The sequence below is a fragment of the Balaenoptera borealis genome (genome assembly GCF_965194805.1).
Source record: "Balaenoptera borealis genome assembly, chromosome: 13".
NCBI classification, from domain to species: Eukaryota; Metazoa; Chordata; class Mammalia; order Artiodactyla; family Balaenopteridae; genus Balaenoptera; species Balaenoptera borealis.
In genome coordinates, this window is record NC_138870.1 from 59,745,284 (window position 1) to 59,768,894 (window position 23,611).

The window sequence follows — 23,611 nt, forward strand, 5'->3', positions numbered from 1 at the left end:
AGATGGAAACAGGATGGCATGAGGATTGGTCTAGTGTCAAGGTTGCTGTAGAATATGTCTTCTTATCAACAAATTGCCCTATTCCCTACTTGGGGCCTAACACTATTTTTTGCTTTTTTATACAATTATAGCTCACGATAACTTATGCTGTATCTGACTAGCATTGATCAGAATGAAAATAAAAGAGAAACAATGTGCACTGACCAGAAGATGACTGTAATTAAATAAAGTCCCACAACTCAACATGACTGTAAGTATGTTTAATATACCAGGCTCTCAGCCTCCTAAAATTAATTAACTCCCTAATGAAAGTTGTCTGCTATCAGAATTACCAGTTTACATTTTTTTCAACAATATAGCCATGACAGTTTTCAATTAAGATTCAAAAAGCTCGGGGCTTCCCTGGTGGCGCAGTGGTTGAGAATCTGTCTGCCAATGCAGGGGACACGGGTTCGAGCCCTGGTCTGGGAAGATCCCACATGCCGCGGAGCAACTAGGCCCGTGAGCCACGACTACTGAGTCTGCGCGTCTGGAGCCCGTGCTCCACAACAAGAGAGGCCACAATAGTGAGAGGCCCGCGCACCGCGATGAAGAGTGGTCCCCACTTGCCGCAACTAGAGTAAAGCCCTCGCACAGAAACAAAGACCCAACACAGCCAAAAATAAATAAATAAATAATTAATTAAAAAAAAAAAAGATTCAAAAAGCCAAGTCCTGATGAGCAAGGAAATCATAAATGATTTATGAGTGTCCTACTTTTATGCAATGTTACATCTATTATTCTGCTTTAATCCCCTAGCATGCTCTTTAATTCATAAAAAATTAATGCCAAGGCTATTTTATAAAGATTATACCCACTTTGAAGGTAGTTATTCCAGGAAGCATATTCTAAAACTAAGAATGCAATCTTCACAAATTTAGCAAGCTGATTCCTCAAATGCCTAATTAAATATTAATCGTTTCTTTTTGTTTAATTGACATCCTTTTCAGTCCAATGATTCTAATGAACCAATCGTTATCATTTCTTTTTGCTTTATAAGAGGGTGAAGTATTTCCCAGGTACTTTTATTACTTTTTTCCCGTTCAGAATGGAATGACTCAGGAATAGCCACTCGTTGAAAAACATTCAGCACTTAAAACGGTTGAGTCCCTGTTCAGAACGACTTGCTGGGAGTATGAAGCCGTCAGAATTCTTGGTTTCCTTTGATCTTCACTTTGGCCACAGTGTTATTTGACAATTTCTCCTTCATTAAATTCTCCTGTCATACTAGGATCCCAGATTAAGGCAACATTCTGGGCGAGTGTTTTAACGATAGCCTTTCTGAATTAAAGGCAGATGAAGCAAAATTGTAAGGATACAAAAGATAATTTCAGAGCCATCCCAAAAGAGCCAAGCCTCATGTAAAACATAACTGCGCACTGGAAAATCAGGAACTGAGATTCTCCTCCATCCCTCAGTCGCTGCGCTATTTCTGCGTAATCATTTTGCATGTAGCCAGACTGGGAGTTGGTCCCTAATCCATAGCATGACCCATTTGCTCAAGCATCTGCTGCCAACTTTAGACAGACCATTTCTCTTGATTTGAGTTCTCAAAATGAAAAAACCCTAAAGGGCTAGGTTCATTTCTTGGGAGTGCCCTTTGCAACAGGCCATGTCGTGGGTTCCTGGTCAGGTTAAGGATAGGGTGTCCTTGGCTTAGAAGTCTTTCTGTGGTCCCATCAGCTGTGGCCAGGAACAGAGGGTCACATGATCGATAGGGTTGCTTTTCCAGGGCCTATGGGAGGGCAAGCCCTCACAGCGATTGCAATTGCTAACTCATTTAAAGATGCAACATTCATTTATAAATAAGTTCTCATAAATGTTAGCTACCATTATGAATATGTCATTACCATCATTTATTCATTCATTCAGTATATATTCATAAGTCATCCACTATATGCCAGTCACTCTCTGAGACTGTGGACATAAAGAGGATGAAAGTCTTTATTTGGAATAAAGTAGATTCTAAATTTTAAGAAACTGATATACTTATGAGACAGTCTTAGGAAGAGGGAAAGGATGGTCACTTTCCCAATGACAGGTAGAAAATTTTGCCTCCAGTGCAATGGAAATATTAAACGGATGATTAGGAATGCTTGGCCCAGGTGTTGGTGGATCAAAGGCCACAAGTCAGGCTGAAAAAAGAAATAGCCAAAGGGAAAATCCAACCTATCTGCAAATGTCAGGATGATGCTGGATGACAAGGATCATTCTGTGCTTTGCCCGGATACCCAAGGATTAACACAAAGTTTTCTAGTACATATAGAGAAAGCTACTGTCCCTGCCTTAATTATCTGAACAAATGTTCTCTAATATGTATGTTAATGCTGTGGTTTGAGAAGCATGATTGTAAACTCCGATACTTAAACTACAGGGTCCAAACAGTTAAAATAAGTGAAACAGGCCAGTGTAATTCATCATCAGACAGTATCAGGGACTACGATGAATGGGAAAGCACAAACTCTGTCTAAAGTGGAAAAGTGGAAGCTGTTAATGCAGCCATTTGAAAACACGGCACTGTGATGCCAGATCTCCCAATTAAAAAAAAATTTTTTTTAAATTTATATATATTTTTTTTCTGGTTCTTTTTAAAAACCTTTTTTTATTGGAGTATAATTGATTTACAATGTTGTAGTAGTTTCAGGTGTACAGCAAAGTGAATCTGTTATACAAATACCTATATCCACTTTTTTTAGATTGTTTTCCCATATAGGTCACTACAGAGTATTGAGTAGAGTTCCCTGTGCTATACAGTAGGTCCATATTAGTTATCTATTTTATATATAGTAGTGTATATGTGTCAATCCCAATCTTCCAATTTATCCCTCCCCCCCCCACTTACCCCCCAGTAACCGTAAGTTTATTTTCTACATCTATAACTCTATTTCAGTTTTGTAGATAAGTTCATTTGTAGCCTTTTTTTAGATTCCACATATAAGGGGTATCATGATATTTGTCTTTCTTTGTCTGACTTATTTCACTCAGTGTGAGCATCTCTAGGTCCATCCATGTTGCTACAAATGGCATTATTTTGTTCTTTTTTATGGCTGAGTAATATTCCATTGTACATATGTACCACATCTTCTTTATCCATTCCTCTGCTGATGGACATGTAGGTTGCTTCCATGTCCTGGCTATTGTGAATAGTGCTGCAATGAACATTGGGGTGCATGTATCTTTTAGAATTATGGTTTTCTCCAGATATATGTCCAGGGGTGGGATTGCTGGGGTATCCCAATTTTTAAAGAAATACTCGAAATGCCAATTTTTGTATAAAACCCCCAACTTAAGAAAAAATGCACTGAAGTGTATTCAAAATTTATCTGTGGGCTGCATCCAAATTGAGGTCTACCAAACTGAAAGTCCTGCTTGACAGCAAGAAGCACAAATTGGCATTGCCACTCACACTCTTGCCTTGAGGAGGTACACATGAGGGAAACTCTGAATGCTGTGTCTCAGGAGATGCTGGGGCAGTCCTGAGCTGCCCAAAGTGGGGTATCATTACCAATGGAGAAATCACCAGGATCAGTGACTGTGGTATGCTGAATAATAGGCCCCTAACGATGTCAACATCTTCCTCCTATGAATGTGACTTTACAGGGCAAAAGGGTCTCTGCAGATGTGATTAAGTTCAGTATCTTGAACTTGTCAGAAGAATGAGAGGCTTCTAGAAAAGTCCACCATCCTTAAGCCATCCTGACAACCATCATGTACAATACACACAGTGTATTCCTAGAGCTTGTTAAAGAAGGGCTTAATTATTGCAGCTTCCGACTATGTGCTTATAGCATTCAGCAGCCTTCAGGCTTTGCAAAGATTCACAGTGACATCTGCACAAAGGTTTTCAAGGTTTATTGCATTAACTGATCAGAGGATATGTAAAGTGGTGTGAATTCACAGATTTGATCCTGAAAAAACAGGCAAAGGACGTGAACAAATTTTGGAAGGGATTAAAAATACAGCCAACACTTGGAATATAGAGGTTCGGTGGATTTTGAAAGCCAAAACCAATGTCACAAACTCAAAAGATTTCAGGAGCCAGGCAGGAAACCCAAGGAGTAAAGGAAGAGGGATGTACCATCTGTAGGGCTAGTGCAGACTGAGTTGCAGGCCCTACTTGAAGGCCTTCCCCTGGGACTTCCACCACATCCCCGGAGCCAACAGACTCATCTGTGGGCTAACTTCAGTTCACAGACCTGGAGCATGTGAGCCCTCTGACTAATGGACACTTTGCTAAAAAAGTCAACAGCACCAAACTCAGCCTGAGGGAAAAGAAGGATATAGGAGCTGTTTGTCTTCAGAGCCATCCCTACATCAAATCACCCTCACTGCCACCTCTTAGGTGTCCGCACCCTGTACTTCCCACTCTGACTCTTCAGATCTCCACGAACCCCAGGCCTGATTTAGCCCAACTTAAAGAATATTCCAGGCCTAGATCACTCTCTTTGTGGGCAAGATTATGTTATATGAAGACTCATTTATTCCTTTAGGACAAGGCTAAGGGATCTACAGCCCCTCATGTACAGCAATACACATCATCATGCCAGGATCAATAAGGCATGCTACACAAATAAACAATTTGGTGGCAATATCTGGAAAATTTATATGGGGAATATCTCAGTACCTGAGTATTGCTAGATATCAAGACTTTATTCACCCCAGATATCCTGGAAATTCAGTGCCATTATTAAATTATCCTCTACTGGTGGAAATGTAGACTGTGACAGAGTATATATTTGGGGGCAGGGATCTCTCTTTGCTTCATATCACACCTTGGCCTCATTTTCATAAAGAGAATAATAATGGTCAGTGGAGAAACCTGAAAGAATTCAGAGAAGTAACAATACGAGCTTTCAGAGTGGCTCTTTTAAACTTATTTTTGAAAACATAGATTTCATCTTTCTGAACAAAAACCCATGGAAAAAAATTGAATAACCTGACTTTTTAACTTTGAACTCATATAGATTTTTCATAAAGACCATGAACAGAATTGAAGTGATATGTAATTTTTTTTTAAAGTTCACTCTATCTTTTAAAGGTCATTTAAAATGTGGATGTAAATAGAACTTTTTTTTTTTTTTTGTCTGCGTTGGGTCTTCGTTGCTGCGCGCGGGCTTTTCTCTGGTTGCAGCGAGCGGGGGCTACTCTTTGTCGCGGCTCGCAGGCTTCTCATTGCAGCGGCTTCTCTTGCTACGGAGCTCGGGCTCTAGGTGCATGGGCTTCAGTAGTTGCGGCACACGGACTTAGTTGCTCCGTGGCATGTGGGATCTTCCTGGACCAGGGCTCGAACCCGTGTCCTCTGCATTGGCAGGCGGATTCTTAACCACTGCGCCACCAGAGAAGCCCCGTAAATATAACTTTATGTTCAGAAAGAGTTTTTATTTCATGCTTGTAAAAATATTTACTCATTTCTATAGAAGGTCATATAGTGGCACATAAAATAGGCTTCACAAAGACAGGTGAGTTCAGTGCACAGACGCTGGAAGGGTCTGCCTGAGTTCAAATCTTTTCTCCATGACATATTTCCCATCTTTTTTTTTTTTTTAATTTATTTTTGGCTGTGTTGGGTCTTACTCTCTGTGCGAGGGCTTTCTCTAGTTGTGGCAAGTGGGGGCCACTCTTCATCGCAGTGCGCGGGCCTCTCACTATCGCGGCCTCTCTTGCTGCGGAGCACAGGCTCCAGACGCGCAGACTCAGTAGTTGTGGCTCATGGGCCTAGTTGCTCCGCGGCATGTGGGATCTTCCCAGACCAGGGCTCGAACCCGTGTCCCCTGCATCAGCAGGCAGACTCTCAACCACTGCGCCACCAGGGAAGCCCCATATTTCCCATCTTAAATGTCTTTTGAAAAAAAGATGGCAGAAACATCCTGATGCCTAACAAGTCAACTATTCCATTCTTTTTGGGCAAGGGTAGAGGTGTGACAATAAAAACCTCTAAATGTAATAAGTTTGGTAGAGGGCTTGTTCATAGATAGTATCTCAATAAATGGTGGCTATTATAATCCATCCAGAGATTCCTACTACAAGAAATACAACACTGAACTTTAAAACCATTTTATGATACCTGACATTGGTGCATAAAACAATTATTTCAAAGTGTTTTCATATGCATTGATTCATTTGTTCCTCACCAAAATCCTTGTGAGGGAAACGGAACAGACATTAATATCCTAATTTTTCATGAGAAAAATTGAGATTCAGGTGATCTGGTTCAAGATTCTCAGTCCCTTGACTGATGAGCTTTCAGTCTCAAGTGAGCCACCTCATATTTCTGGGCCTATCTGAAAAATAAGTGAGTTAGACAGGTAGGTGGTGTGTAAGACCACTTCCTCTACTAGTACTTGTGCAAATTTAAAGATCAAGTGGTGGGAACAGGCCAGACTTCACTGTGTGGTAAATTGATCAGGCTGCCAACTTGTGGAACTGAGCTTTGAGACTTTACTCCTCTTGCCAGTGCCTAGATTGTGATGGAACCCTGAGAGAACGCATGCCAATCAAGATGCCTGGGAGAGCTGGGTGTCTAGTGATTTCATTTACAAAGAGGAGTGATTGCACAGGAACCAGAATTCTTTTTTTGTTGTTACTTGTTTTTGTTTTTTTAATTTCTTGGGAACCAGAATTATTAAAACCCATTTTCTTTGGATTATTTTCATCCTGAAGTTAAGCTGGATGGGAGGGCTAGTCTTGAACAGAAGTCACCTTTGTTGATTCTAAAATCAAAGCAAAAGGAATTTAAATGATCAATGAAAAAAGTCTTTAAGATAGCCGAAGGATTTTCTGACTATGCATGAACCTACGGAATCCTTTGACAAAGACTCCATTCCCTGGGAGAGGGCTGGGTGTACAGGACCACACTCAGCATGTATTCTCTCTCCTTTTGTGAGCCATCTTCGCTATCTTCTACTGGGGTCATTTGACTAGGCGACAACTTTACCCTGAGACTATACCAGGGACATGGTCGGGGGAGGTAAGAAAGAAAATAAATGTTCCCAGACACCAACACTCAGGACACTATAAAGACCAGAGTCTGTAAATTTCAGTGATGTGGCGGCAGGATGCAGGGAGAGTGAGTGACAAACAGAGTTTGTCATTAAAGAATCTGTCAGTATGTCATGATGGAGGTGATCACCCTTTTCTAAGCTGGTGATTTGAGGTTATACATTTTTCTTGCTGTGTGATAAGTGGGTTCTGAGGCTATTAATACCCCAAGCACACTGAAAATGGTGTCCAGTGGTTATAAATAACAGACCCCAGCCTTTTAACTGCTGCTCATTAGCTAACTTTTTGGAAAACAAATTTTTCTTAAGAACTGAATAATTACTGAAGTATCAAGCTAAACTCATAAATGGTACTCTTTGGGTCTTCATTGAGAGTTTATTGGCTGATGTTTAAATGTTTAGGGCAAATGCTGTCCTCTGGTTTTAAAGTCCAAACTTTTCAAACATATCAGAGACAACCAAGCAGGTAGGATGGAGGCAGGTACAGCCAGTGACACTGAGACATTCAGAGGAGTAAGGAAACTCACAAAACTAACTGCACAATGTAATAAAGGAAATCAACTGATCTGCCGTCATCCAGAAAGGGCAAGTTATTCTTGGTAGCGTCTTTAAGAAACTAGAAGTAATAATGAGATATAAATTTATACCTATCAGTCACAAAAACAATGATAACATCGCTGCTGATAGGGATGAAGGGTGGCTACTTAGTACTTATGGGTAGAAATGCAAATTACTACTGTCTTTTGGGAAACAAATCCAGCTATATACTACTTCAGTCTGGCAATATCACTTTTGGGAATCTATTCTGTAGAAATAAAAGCACTAGCATGTAGCAGCATATGTACAAAGATGTTTTTATAACATTATTAATAGGGCCAAAAATAAGGGTGGAAACAATGTGAATTACTATGAATAGAGAAAGGGCTGAATAAATTATGGTATAACCACATCATGAAGTAGTATGACCATTGACTAGAAAAGTTTTCCATGAGTATCAGTGGGACAGAAAGGAAAAAAGAGCAAAGAAGTATTTGTAACATACCATTTTTGTGGAACATAAAATGACAAAAATTCCAATATAGGTATATGTATACATGTACATATATGTGTGTGATCATGCATATATATGGATATGTATGTGTGTGTGGATTATATGAGCATGAAGAAAATAAATAAAAGGATACATATTAGGTTCTTAGTATGAATGACCAGGAGAATATGGGGGTTCAACAGAAGAAGATAAAGTGGATGAAGGGAAGGAGGACAGGGGAAGGAAAACACAAAACATACTAAACAAGAATGATTACAATAAAAATAAAATGATTTCTCACTTAATGTAGAACTATGCATGCATAAGCTTATCCACATATAAAGAAACTAGGGAAAGATAAATGAAAGAGTTAAATGTGCCTTGTAAAAATGACCATGATATATCGTTAAGTAGAAAAAAAAGAGACAGCCACAAGAAAGTTATTTTTAAAAGGAGGCAAATATAAACGTTTGAACACAAAACAATTAAAATTTTATATAGCAAAATACACCATAAAAAAAGAGAAATGAGAATCTCAAAATAAATCTATGCAACCCATATGGCAAAGGGATTATATCTCAATAAACAGAGATTCTACAAATTGTTAAGAAAAAGATAATTAACCTGATACACAAGTTACAAATAAGCAATTGCATGAGAGGAAATCCAAATATTCAACACACATGAGAGATGCTCAGTCTTTTACATGGTCACGAAATGTAAATGTAAGCAATAACGAGGTGTAGCTCTTCCCCCCCTCCCCAGATCAGCAAAAATGAAAAAGAATCAACAATCAGCTGCTGCTGGAGAGATTTTGAAACAGTCAGGTGTCTTTATACATTACTGGTCAGAGGGTGAATTGCTACAACTGTCCAGAAAATAATAATTTGGTAATATATTAAATACTCTTGGGATAAATAATCTCTTTTGAAAATCTCTTATTCATATATATAAAAATACATAAATGAACAATATATACTTATGTACATACTATATGTATAAGCACATATGTGTGTAAATATATATACACACATATACACACATACATATATATGTTCTTTTTTCTCTAAGGGTGTATATTAAAGACATTTATTGCAGCAATTTTGTCGTGGCAATTACAAAACACATAAAGAACAACCGAATGTACACTGAAACTGAGGAATAGTTTAAGAAAATGTGGTATATACAAACTTCAAAATTTTAAATTATTTAGAATTAGTCTTCTGTTTAGAAGAAATAAGTCAAATTTATATCTAAAGACTTCAAGGTATATCTATGACCTGTTATTATTAAGCAAAGCAAGCTGTAGAGTCTGACTCAATTTTTAAAAAAACAATTAAAAACACTATATATGCATTTAAAATAAAGAAATGTGTAATATAAATTTAAAAGATTCACATCCCTACATAATTATAAAGGTAAGCTTCAATTACCTAGAGTGTGTGTTTATATGTGTGGAATCCTTATTACCCAATCTTCTCTAATAAATTGGGAATAAATGATGAGGTTATTAATAAATTATTAGGTTATCAATAAGTTAGTCTGCATTTGGATTAATAACACCTTTAAAAAATAAAAGTCTTTTTTTGTAACAGAAACTACTGACAATACAGCAAATGTTAAGATCCTGACAGCAATTAATACATTATTTTACTTCAGAAAATTTAGGCAAAAAGAAGGCATTGCATCTGGGAGCGTGACAAGAGGTGAACACGGAGCAGGTGTTAGGACATTCTGGCTGACAGAAGAGATGGTTAGGCTTTCAGCAGATGAGAATAGCAGGTGGGAGTTTCACAAGACATGGCCAATGGCAACATGAAAAGCTACCAGGAGGTAGAGGTGTGGGCTGGCTGTGACATCCGAGGTCAAAGACAGAACTAGTAATAAGGCAGGTTTCCAGGCTCAGAGAAACTGAAGTGCCGGTTGGCTGAACAAAGCAGACACTCAAGAAAGGAAGGTGATGTCAAGAACCCAGGTAGTTAGCAATGGAACTTAAGGAGGGTTTTAGTCAGGGCCGCCACGTGTGGTTGCGTGGGCTGTGTGATGCACAGCTTCAGGGGATGCTGTTGGCTTAAGCTACAGTGTGAGGGGTACCTCCTAGGTATGTATATGAAGGCAAGAAGCCCATTACAGTACTGGGATTTTACCCCAAGATCAGAGTAGATCAGCAACAAAACTGACAACCTGCTGATTATCACCATCACCATCATCACCACCACCACCACCACCATGACTGTGCCAGCTGACATTATGACAATGTGCTGTGCTTTACAGAACACATTCACTGGTCCTAGAAAGAGCCAAAGAAGGTAGCCAGGTCAGATATTACAATTGTCATTAAAATGGAAGAACAAAGACTCAGAAATGTTCACTGACTTGCCCAAGATCTCAAAGGTAGTCAGTGGCAGAACAGGCATGTGAACTCCAGACACCTCCTTCTAAAACCATTCTGTTCCCACTGTCTTAAACTGCTCACGATGGGAATGAAGATTGGTCCATGACATTGGGATTGGGTTGAGGTTGGGGCCTGCTGAGCAGTGAGCCAAACAGATCATCATACACATTGTAATTTTAAAATATGAATTATATTTTCTTATTTTTTCAAACCCAAGGGGTAAACAAATTCTCCTTGGAAAGGGATTTCCTGCTGTGTAGCATTCAGACTCAACTTGTCCATACTGATTTCTATTTTGTTGTAGTGACTATTTGTTTAGACAGAACATATTACACAAAGGATTTATGGCAGCTTACAAAAACACATACAATACAAAATAAAATTGAATAAAAAGTAAGGAAATGAGGAAATTGAATTAGAAGGAAAATGAGTGAAGAAAAGAAAACAACCAGCCAAGAATGAGGTTAGTTCACAAAATAAATAAGGCCCTCAATAAAGTTCTCTCTATTTGCTAGAGGTAGACCACAAATTTGGCTCTCGGCTTTTCAGCAGTCAAGAGAAAGAGGGAAACGTGATTCACAGCATTTAAAAGATACAATTATAAGCCAGTGGCTCAGGAGAAATACAAGTATTCTTGGTACTAAGACTAGAAAGCTATATTTTCCATTGTTTCATATAATGCTAATAACAGCAGTCAGTTTTTATAAGGATCTTACTATGTGTCAGGCACGATGCTAAGTGCTTTGAATGCTTTATCTCATTCAATTCCCACAGGAATATCATAGGATATGTATTATTAGTATCACTGTTTTTACAAATGAGGAAAGTGAAATACAGAGATGTTAAGTAAGTCCCTGAAGGAAACACAATTAATAAGTACCTAATTTGGGATTCCAACACAGTTCTGCTGACTCCAAAGTCATGCTTCTACCACACAGCTTCCGTTTGGGAGCTATACCTTGATCCAATCCCTAAGTATCCCTGAATATACAATAGAGTCCCTCAATATCCAATCTAACATAGTCCCCACCACTTCCTCCCTGCCACGTAATTTCATTTTGTTTTCTTCATCGCACTTACCACCATCTGAAATATCTTCAATTGCTCAACTTATTTTACTGTCTTTCTCCTATCAGAATGTGAACTACACAGCTGCAATGATCTTGTTTATCTTGCCACTCTTGTATCACCAGAGCCTACTTTACTGCCTAAGACATAGGAGGTACTCAATGATATTTCTGAATGAATGAATGTTTCAAGGAGCAAGTATTAGGTGTTCATCAAACCTTTTGCATGTCTGAGGATACAGTTGCCCCTACTTATTCTCAGTTCCTTCTCCAGTCTCCATAATTTATCTCTACTGGTTACTCACCAAAAATATATTGTTTTCTATAACTTGGCTATTTTTCATAATCCAGCTTGGCATAGACTTGATTTTATTCAGTTGATCTTGTAATTTCAAAAATTATGTTTAAGAATAAAGATGATACCATCACTTGTCATACATGAAGAAATTTTAAGACATTCATTTGCCCATAAAAAAATGATTGCTGATTTCTAAAAGTCTACTTTCAAAGAATTTGCATAGAGGCCTATTCCATACAGATTTTGCTATTTGCTGCCCAATAATTCCTATTTAAAAAACAGACCAGTTCTAAGCAACTTAATGGCTTAAAGCACAATGAACCACATGTTAACTTGTTCTGGTTAAACACCTAATTCTAGTTGCCATGTTTTCAGGCAGGAAAAGTAGTCAAATTCTTAAACAGTGCAGCTTCACTAGGTCAATAATGCTCCCATTATTAGAAAATTAGGAGGTTTTTGAACTATAGACACAAGAACACATATAGAGCCCCAAGATATTCAGAATAAATGAAAGACATTCATAAATGCAATCCAGGAAATCTGGGATTAAGACTGTTAGCCCTGATTGTCTTAATTCATATTCTCAGTGTTCTCTAAGTCTTTCCAGCTCTCTTGGAATTTGTATCACATGGCTGTCATTTCCAGAAAGGAGGGCAAACAAATCTCACAAACATCGCTCCCTGCAATCTTAGGAACTGTCTGTGAACATTTGGCCTATCCCTCAAAAGTAGGTCTTTTTTCTTCTTGTTTCTTTGAAGTTTTCTGTTGCTAACTTACTGTTTCAGTTAAATGACTAAATCATATGAAAATGTAGGCTAAATTGAAAGATATGTAAAGTTGATGATGTCCTTTTGATTTATTTTTCTGGATTCAGTTGGTACAAATGTAGCAGACATGTAAGGAAAGAAGCAACTTGGGCTATGAATAATGGCTGGATTATACTTTCATACTTCAAAAAGAAAATTTGGAAAATGTATAAAGTAGAAGATAATGACTCATCTCCTCTATGAAAACACAATGATAAATGGCTAAGGTGCTGCGATATTGTGATTTATAATAAGAAAAAATATTTTGGTCTTCACCCACAGTTCCTGGCACCCTTATAGTTTCCTACATAAGAGCAATGGAAACATCTTTCCTAATTTAGTTTTGTTCCCAGTTCCTGAACTAACTCAAGTCATGAAGGTGAAAGGGGTATATTTTGTTATTCATAACAAGCCCTTTCACCCACACCTAACTTTATGTTAATGAGGTGACTTTTGGACCACCCATCCCCCTAAAGATGAGGGCACGTTGCCAGGAGAAATAACCTAATGATGAGAGGGACAGAATTTTCAGTCCAATCCCCCAGCCTCTAGGGAACGGAGAAGGGTTGGAGGTTGAATCAATTACCAATGACCAACGATTTAATCAATCGTGCCTATGGAATGAAGCCTCTATAAAAACCCAAAAGAACAGGGTTTGGAGAGATTCCAGGTTGGTGGAGGTGCTTGGAGAGTGGCTCACCCAGAGAGGGCAGGGAAGCGCTGTGCCCCGTCTCACATAACTTGCCCTTTGCATCTTTCCATTTGCCTTTTCCCAAGTTATATTTTTTATAATAAACTGGTAATCTAGTGAGTAAAATGTTATCCTGAGTTCTGTGAGCCACTCCAGCAAATTAATTAAACCCAATAAAGGGGTCGTGGGAACTCCAGTTTATAGCCAGTTGATCAGAAACACAGGTAACAACCTGGATTTGTGATTGGCACCTGAAGTGGAAGGGGGAGGGCAGTCTTATAGGACTGAGCCCTTAACCTGTGGGATCTGATGTTCTCTCCAAGTAGATAGTGTCAGAACTGAATTAAATTGTGGGATACCCAGCTGGTGTCGCAGAATTGCTTGGTATGGCAATTCGCCCCCTGTTCACATTTGGTGGCCAGAAATGTCATGAGTGAAGTATTGAGAGTAATGTAGAGAGTAGAGGAGAAACACAGGAGGAATTCTTCCTTTGCTTTTTGGTGTTAGAAGTGGAATTTGCTATAACAGTTCTGGTTCACGAAAACATGTGGTTTGGGAAGAAAAAGGATGAAAGGGCAGGGGATAAGAACCTTTGATTCCTGGGCGGCCACGTGGTCAGCCATGGTATGAAGCAGCAGCTGTGCTGTGCTCAGTTACTAAAGATAAAAGTTACCAATGAGTAAGCTTCATAACTTTGCTTAGGGAGACAACCTTCTAGAGACTTTTAGCTCCTATGTTTTCTTAAAACGAGAGAAAGGAACAAATTGTATCTACCATCTGAGTTACAGGGATCATCTTGAGAAAACTAAGTCATATGCTGAATGGTGCCAATCCCATCATGCACTGGCAAGGCCAGATGCCCAGAAAGCCCAGTTTAACTATCCATTGGTAGTTAGACTTTAAATATAGCATTGTACAGTAAAAAAAAAAAACAAAAAACTAAGAATGATTTATAGGTATTTATGATTAGAAAGGAACAGAGAAAGAAGAAAGGAAAGAAAGAAAGAGGTACAAAGTCATTCACAGAGGGTGCAAGAGAACAGTTCTTAACAACTAGAAAACCAAAGGTAATTTTTAGACAGGTAAATATTTGCTCCAAAGAAAAGATATCCTCTTTGTTTATCTGCAGACTCCATTTGTTTATACGTTATTGTGAAAAGTTTGGACTAAAAGAAGAGTTTTTAAGCTCTAACATAATGAGACACAGCACTTTCCATCTTCTTCAATGAAAAGTCCTGAAATGGAATATGCTCTTAACAGAACATCCTTTTTTTTTGTCCTGCTAACTTCTTTGACTGCTTTAAATATTTCCCTTGCTTGAGATTTAAGGTCTATAGAACACGCATAATTTGGCAAGTGCAAAAAAATAGATCCCATATTACAATTATATAGAGAGTTCATAAAGAAAGTAGTTTCCCTTAAGATAAGCTCTCTAAATTCTCTCAATATTAAGTAGGTAGTTGCAATGAAAAAAAATACTCTATTTGATATATTCAACATTTATTTCTCCTTCTCAGAATTAGTTGCCTTAACTTACTGAATGTGTTGGGAATATGTCAATACATAAAACTGTAAAATCTATTACACAATGGAATTTTTAGCAGCTCATAAAAGTGATGCTATATAAAGATAGTTAATGACATGGAGAAGTGTCCATAATATAAACTAAGTAAAAAAAAACTATAAAACCTAATGCATGCAGATTGCATATTTTTATAAAAAATGGTCTTCATCCACATATATATAAATGACCATATAGATACATATATCAAGATGACATTGTTATCTAACAGTTAAGGATTATTTTTACTTCCTCCTTTTCCTTTGCTATATTTCTAAATATTCTGAAACTCTATGAAAATGTATTCCTTTTGTAGTTAAAATAAACACATTACTAAATATCCAATGTCCAATTAGTATGATCATTAAACCAGTTCTCTTAAGACGTCAATAATCCTAATGTTGAGTCTAATTATGCAAAACAAACAGATGTACTGCGTGGTCCAGTGTTGAAACTTCACATAGACATTGCCTAAGCTTGACCTCTAGCATTTCCAGAATGTGTTCCAGCATCCTCCTTGCTGCTCTAGTAGCTAGAAATGTAGAAAAGCAACAGATGGTGACAGTTGTGACTGTCAGGATGCCAAGCTCAAGAATGGAATTTCCACTTCAAGATGATTTTGCAGGGGTACAATAATATCTGGAGAATCTAAGCACAAAGTTTTCCAAAATGCAAACGTTTGGGATTTAAAAAGAAAGGTGATTATGTAAGAAGCTCTTATAGTTTAACATCAAGCCTTTAGGTTAAGAAAAGAGTAGAAAGTTAACCAGATACCTGAAGTAGATCACAGAATTTCTTCTTCTAGACTTTCTTAAAGTGAAATCTAATTTGACATTATAATTCATTTTTTATGATGATCTGTAGGATGGCCATTATAGGTCTTTCACCTTTTAACCTCTGGCTCCAACATGAACACCTAGCTATTGATGACTGTATTTTCAGAGCATGAGAATTTACATTATCATTAGCTTAAATAGAATATAATTCATAAAGTTAAATTTTCTATTGGGAAAATTTATAATACTTTCCCAAAGCAAACCAAAAAATTAACTTACATTAAAAATTACATTAAAAATTAACATGTGTGAGTTTTGAAGTCACACAAATCTGAATTTGAATTCTGCCTCTAGCACTTTTTTTTTTGGATCCCCGACTCTATTAATTTTTTTTTTTAACATCTTTATTGGAGTATAATTGCTGTACAATGGTGTGTTAGTTGCTGCTGTATAACAAAGTGAATCAGCTATACGTAGACATATATCCCCATATCCCCTCCCTCTTGCGTCTCCCTCCCACCCTCCCTATCCCACCCCTCTAGGTCGTTGCAAAGCACTGAGCTGATCTGCCTCTAGCACTTTTTATTAAGCGATTAACCTGGAGAAAGTTATTGATTTGGGGCCTTGATTTTTTTTGTCTGTAAATTGTCATCTAATCATGAGGGGTTTTTTTTAATGCTCAAAGGTTCTTTGTTGACACAGTTTCTTCCACCTTTACAATATATGATGCAATTTCAGTAGCCATATGGTTTCAGCACACAGCTACCTCTCCTGCAGTTTATATGAGGTCCTTAAATCCTCATGTTCCCTGAACTTTATAGGTAGAAGTGCATAACAAGCAATGGCATAATACAAAGATTCTCCAATTTTGCTTTGAAGACTGTGACACCTAAACTCCAAGACAGTCCCCAGTGATCCCTGCCTCCTGGTATTCATGCCCTCTGCAGTCCCCTCCCCATGAGTGTGGGTGAGACCCAGCAACTCATTTCTAATGAATAGTACAGTGGAAATGATGGTGTGTGACTTGAAGACGAGGTCATACATGGCACTGTGGTGTCTCTCTCTCCTCACATATTCTGGGGGAAGCCATGTCTGAGCAGTCCTGTGGAAAGGTCCACATGTTGAGGAACTGAAGCCTCCTGCCAATAGCCATGTGAGTAAGCTTGGAAGTGAATCCTTCAGCTTAGTCAAGTCTTCAAAGACTTAGCCCTGCCTGACAGCTTGACTGCAGTAAGCCCTGAGGCAGAACTACACAACTAATCTGCTCCCAGATTCCTGACCTTCAGAAACTATGTGAAATAATAAATAGTCCTTGTTTTGAGCTGCTAGATGTTGAGGTAATACGTTATGCAACAATAAACAACAAATACACAGACCAAATCCAAAATGATAAAGGTGGTAGGGTCTACAGAAAAAAATGCCATTTTCAAGGAAGACAAGAAAGAAGTTTCTAAAATATAACTACATTTATTTGAAAATCAAGGAAAAGAACTACACATTTGATTGTTTTACTACCATATAAAAGTACTACCATATAAAAACATGGCAGAGATTTTTCTCTCAGGCTTTTGTATTCATTCCTTCCAGGAACTTGGGTCTAGTGTCCCAGGACTGTATTGGAAGGCATCAGAGTCACATCCTACATTGCAGTAGACTTGTGTCTTATATCCATGTAGTATTTTGGCCTTGGTATTTACTATATGTCCCCGAATACCCTTGACACATAATAATTCATAATTTTCCCAAAGCCTGCATTTGCTTCCCATGTTCTGTGAGTTTGCCCACCACGAGCAACTCACTTAGCCTATGTACTAATGTAGCTTTTCTGGTCCCCACCACATAAGCAGTCACTATCAAGAAGTATACAGGCTACAGTGGTTTTCACAAATTTGAAACATTCTTGGGATAAAATATCTTGGGTCCAACAGATCGCCCTAAATCACAGTCCTCATAGGCAAATAGTCTGGGTGTTAGGACACAGCCCAGGTACCTTAATTTTCTCCTGTGTCAGAGTGAATCTGCTGCCTTTTTGGGCCACTGTCAGAGAGTTTAGAGTATGACTTTAGTCACCCATGTTTTTGTACAAGAATCATATTCTTGAGGCCAAGTTGTAAGCTGTCGTATCCTCATTATTTCTTGAAGGGGCTATCATGTCTTAGTAAAAACTGCAGTCTAGATCTCTGCTTTAGCATACATTTAGCTGCTATCTGGTGTCTATTCTGCCTTTGGTCGTTAATAGTGTTCCAATTTTTATTCAGGTAACCTCCCCTCTCATAAACAGATTATGGGTTTTTAGGGATGCTCTCGGCGTGAGGCATATGGTTTAGGTTTGAGATAATTTGCCTTATTTTATCACCTGGCCACAAACTGTTCAGGGATGAAGTAAGTAATTAACTTAAATTGGTCTATAGGGATGCTCAGGATATTACTGACAGTTGTGAAAGACTCATTCTTTCCCACTGAATATGAACCTCCAAAGATAAAACTCCAGGAGTTTCAGGAAACCATGATAAGATGAAAAAGACAGAATCAGTCTGAGAATAAAGTCACTCCATGGAAAGCAGAGATGGGAGATTGATCCTGGCCAATTATTGGAGCCCTCGATCAAACTATACCTAAAGCTAGATATACTACGGAAGTGTTGTTATTTGAACCATGAAATGTTCTTTAGTTTTGATTGGGTTCTTGTCACTTGCTACAAAATATTCTTAACCATTAAGCCTTCCCTGACATGGAAGAATTCCAGGGGTAGTTATACTGCTTAAACTCACCTTTTGGGACATTCACTATACTAATACAAAATTATGATTAAACTAATTTGTCTATTAAAAAACAATTATTTATCCACATCACATAACACACTAAATGCTACAAAATTTATTTACTGTAGCAAAGAAATGAGAAGGCAAGACTTTCAAAGCCCTTCAAATCACATCTAGGAATTATCTGTTTACCTGCAAGATGAAACTCAAAAACTTGGTCAACAGCAGAACCAAGTTGAGGAGAGGCATAAACCAGAGCTCAGGATGTAACTGAAACACAGAGTTATCCAGAGCTTTTGGCTTTAATGGTCTTTGAAATCAACCACTTGAAAAAAATCTTTGCAAAGAATGTTCTGTGTCACAAAACAAGAGAATGTCTGTCTGGGAGACGGTCTGGGCAAGTGGTGAGCAAGACAAGAAGCTTCAGGATTCTAGGAATCTCACAGAGACCATCTCAGGCTCTTGGAGACTCCCCATCATCTTCTCATGTGCTCACAGAAGTCTTCCCACTGCCCCCAAAACTGCCACTATATCTTCTCTTTTCTCCTCCTTCTCCTTCTCCCTCTCTTCCCTCCTTCCCTCCCTCCATCCCTCTGTTCCTTCCTCTCCTGTCCCCTTCCCTCCCCTTCCCTTCCCTTTTCCCCTTCCCTTCCTTCCCCTCCCGTCCTTCTCCTCCCCTTTCCTTCCTCCTCCTCCTCCTCTTCTTCCTCCTTTCCTCTATTCCTTCCCTTTATTTTCCTTCCTTCAAGGAAAGGAGTAATCCATAATCTCCCCATCCTTTATATTCCAAAGCCTTCCTATTCCCCAGTTCTCTCATACTTTGCCCAAGCTAAAATGTTCTTCACCCAGCAACCTATGCTGAACTTGCTGAACTGTAAAAGCCTGCATCTGCTTCCACTCTACCATTTTCCCTCACACCCCGGGGTTCCCTCCTTCCTAAAGTGGTAGTCTTGTGGCCTGATGTATATTGATGTAATTCTCAGCACACATTTGGTTAAAGCCATTTTTTTTTTCTCCTACCACAGCCTTGACCTTGAGGACATTCATATTCCCTGTATATTGCATTTGCACAAAAATCTTAATAACAGTTTCTTAATTGAACCTCTGGAACATAATTAGAATGCTTTGGGATAAACATTCTAATTGTACTGTCCTCTCCTTGGAATAAATAAACTGCATATTTTCCTGAATATAAAAGAAAGAAGATAAAGGAAAAAATTCATTTGTGGACAAATGTTCTTATGAAATGCTTTGTGCCAGAAATTGGGAATCAGGAAAGGAGGAGGGATACATGCATCTTTCATGTTCCTGTTAAATTTTTAATTTTAAAACTCATGGTTTTGATGATGTCAGAAACAAGTGAGAGGGAAAGAAACAAGTGATCTCTCCTCTAAGCTAGGAAGATTTAAAAGTTATGTACTTGTATATTTTGGAAGCTGGGAGTGGCTTTTCACTCTGGCTAAAAAAAAATCGCAATAATTTCCCCAATTCAGGAAATGAATACTCATTAATACTGCTCATTTTGGTATAAATTAAGCCACAAAATAATTCTTTGGTACCACAAGAATTCTTTTGGTACCATATATTACACACACACACACGTATGCAAACACATATCAATTACTCCACCAAAATCATTTAGCAGCTGAAATATCTCCCTTTCATCATGTACGTTCCATTCCTAAATCTCTTTTCTGTAAAGCATGAACCTTCAAATCCGCTGATACTTGGTTAAATGTTGACCCTCTGCTTTTTTGAGTAAGCTGAAAATTATTGATTTATTTAAAAATAACTCCACTTCCCTGGTTTTCCTACTAAGTCACGGTGTGTATAAGTAATGTAAGTGGATTACAGGAAACATTAGCACTAGCAATGGTTGTTGCAAGCCACCAGCACCATGGCACCGTTAGAGACTAGATCAAGAGAGGTTAGGGAAGGCGAATGCCGCAAAATCGCCCATTGCCTTCATGTCACCATCACCCAAAAGAAAAAGCACAGCTTCTTCATGAATCTCCAAACCACAAATGAGCTAAAAGTGAAATGACCTGCCAGAGTTCCTCGCTGATGCCTTTTATTCTCCATAATATTAAATTAACTAGACAGTACATGACATTATAAGATAGAACAAACCTCTTGATCCATAATTCACAGCAACTTTAAGAGTTGATGACTATGGGTGGATGATGGTCACTAGAGGAAATATCTCTCCTGAGCCTGAGCATTAGCACAGGCATATCCAGATACAGCGACACCATTAACATCATTTATCTTCACTCAATAGACAGAGTGCATGGCTTTCACCTTCAGAACATCTGTTACTCATGTAAATGCAGAAAAGTTGTTCAAGTATTTCAGGAGGCCAAATGACCCACATATTTTCTCTTAACAAGAGCTCATCTTATGTTCTCTATTTATGATTTTTATTGGCTTACCAACATTTCTCCCTAGACATTTCCCAAGCAAAACTAGAGACTCCATTTCACTTGTAGATACCCCAAATGATGGGTATTTCTAGATACCCCGAATGATGGCCAGATCATAATAAATATTGAATGGATGCTAGTTGAAAACATCAATGAATGGATCTTTGATTCTCAATACTAAGTGTCCTATATATAGTAGATTAAAAAAATAAAGAAAAGGAAAAAAGCTCATTAATTTTAATTACATTAGGTTTATAGAGATGTTGCCAAAATGCAAACATGGTTTCATTGAATCATCTTGCCTTAAAAGTCAACATATTTGGTCATGGTTGGGAGCAGAAGTGCAATTAACAACCATTTAGCTACTGACTTGTAGTTTTAATGTGGATCCTCCTATTGTAATTTTAAACTTGAGAGGGACTATAGTCCAAACAGTGTGTCAACCTTAGCATGTGTTTAAAGATACTTCCACAAATTGGGAACCTCTGGCCTGGTTACATACCCTAAGAATACAAAAATGGACCCATTACATCGCCTTGATTAATAAAAGGTGATGCTTGTCCAGTGATATTAGGAATATTTTCCATCAATTACTTCCAAACCATCTTATCTACTCCAGTTGTAGAAAACTCTCCTCCCTGTACATCACTCTCTCCCTTTCAGGGTCTCTTCATTTCTTGCAATTTGAGTCAAGTGACCAGAAGATCTTTAATAAGTACTATTTATTTACATAAACTGAGACTCAGGCCTATCTGCTTAGAACAGATTATCACAGAAGTCAGGAGGCTACGTACAGGATATGATCCAACGTAACTGTAAGGACTTCCTGAAGCAATTTTTTGTTCAAATTATTAAATACCTACTATGCACGTTGCATTGTGCTGTGTAGAGAAGATACAGACAAGGTTTCTTATTTTATGGGCTTACGTTCAAGAGGAAGCCAACAGATAATAATCAAGTAACCAAAAAGAAATACCAGAGAATAAGAAGTGCTATGGTAAATAGTCATTGAGATCCAATGATAACTATTCACCATTAGGTTTTGTTTTCTTGCTTGTTTCAAAGTATCAACCACAGAGGAAACCATCGCATGAGCATTAGTTAAATGCAGTACTTACCACCACAATCACATTTGCTGCTGGGATTGGAAGGTTTTCCACTTCAAGGTCTTGACCAGCCATGGCCAGCAGATTGAGAGATGGGTCATACGCAGGTCTAGGAAATGCTGAATTAACAATTTGGTGGCGTTTGCTTATTTGAGCTTTAGAAGAGGAATGGTAGCTATGTTTCTGTATCTTTTGTGGAGCTATATCCAGGCTCTTCTCAATGTCTTGTGAATGGTGATAAATGAAGGCTGGCTTCCCACTCTTCTTCTGATGAATTGCCAAAAAATGATCATTATTTCTTGAAAGGCACCCTGAAAGGGGGAAGAAACAGAAACGAAAATCAAAGACCTTATTCAGTAAGTTGAATAGAATATCTGATAAAGAGAATTACCCGTTCTTAGGAAGCTTTAAGGATTGTGAAGGATTTAGATCAGTTCATCTCCATTTTTGTCCCTGCTCCATTATCTCCGACAAAGAGAACACACTTGGTGGTATGGAGGCATCTCAGAGACTTTGGGTGGACAGAAGTGGGTATAGTTTGAAAAAGTGCTATTTAAAAGATATTCTAATGCCTCTTTTAGTTAGGAATTTCCTCCTTTATCTAAGCTCATGGTCGTAATACCCCGTTGAGCATCTCTTCTTAGATGTGCTAACTGTCCCTCAAATGACAACCATTTATATCATATTCAAGCTTTCTTCCCTTTAATCAATAGCATTTCACACAATTCTTATTTTATACTTCTTTTATCCTACTTATAGTCAACTACGTGGAATTTTTAAGATACTTATAGACTATTATAAGCTGACTAAGGCAGGAATCTGAGTATACGCATTGTAGTAGCAACTTCCAGTTGTGTAATGATATCCATTCTCTCCTTCTTACTTAGTAATATGGCCATCTAGATAAAGTAGTACATGCTCCTTTATTTCTTCTGTTAGGTAAATATCCACTGACTTGAATAACTTTTTCCTATTTGTCATTGGCCACAGGAGGAAACAGATAACATACACATGTGAGTCAAAAGAATATCACTAGGTCAAACACCAATTAGAAAAGTAAACTTAAGACCTTCTATATAAGATGATAAGCAGATTGAACAGATCACAACATAGTAATGCCACCCACACTGTCCTAGCGACCCAAGGCACCACAGATTTTCCCTGGGTATGCCTATGGCAACAATAGCTGTACAAGTGCTGTCCTTAGAAGATTACTTCCCTCCTTTTATAAGAATTCTGGGGTGCCTAGAATTCTTACTGAATATTTAGAGTAGAGGAATTGCTAGTTTTTACAGCTTTTCCCGTCCATCAAGCCTCTGTGACCAGCATATATTTCTAGCACCTTCAGCAATCCTGTCTTACCAGTATGCTGTCAAATTTCACTTAGAGATAGGAAGACAGGTTATTTTTTCAGTCAGCTCAAGTGCTTTCACCATGATGTAATGGTTTGGAAATCATTGGGTCCCAGGGACTTTAGGCTTTTACAGCATTCAAATCACAAATACATTTCACGTGAATTCTGAGATAGTCATATTGGGTTGGCCAAAAAGTTCATTCGGGTTTTTCCTTAAGGTGTTACAGAAAACCCGAACGAAAATTTTGGCCAACCCAAGAGAAACTAGTCCTCATGTCTTCAATCCTGAGCATGCTGAATTGACT

At 38.2% G+C, this 23,611-nt stretch overlaps 1 protein-coding gene across 2 annotated transcripts in view; it reads right to left on the minus strand.

Moving 5' to 3' along the window:
* Nucleotides 1–23,611, minus strand: part of PTPRR (protein tyrosine phosphatase receptor type R) — a 260,447-nt gene that overhangs the window by 214,162 nt on the left and 22,674 nt on the right. For both annotated transcript variants that reach the window (XM_082351633.1, XM_082351634.1), the window contains exon 2: nt 21,965–22,263. In XM_082351633.1, coding sequence (XP_082207759.1) covers nt 21,965–22,263 — 299 coding nt within the window. The remainder of the gene's footprint in view (nt 1–21,964; nt 22,264–23,611) is intronic.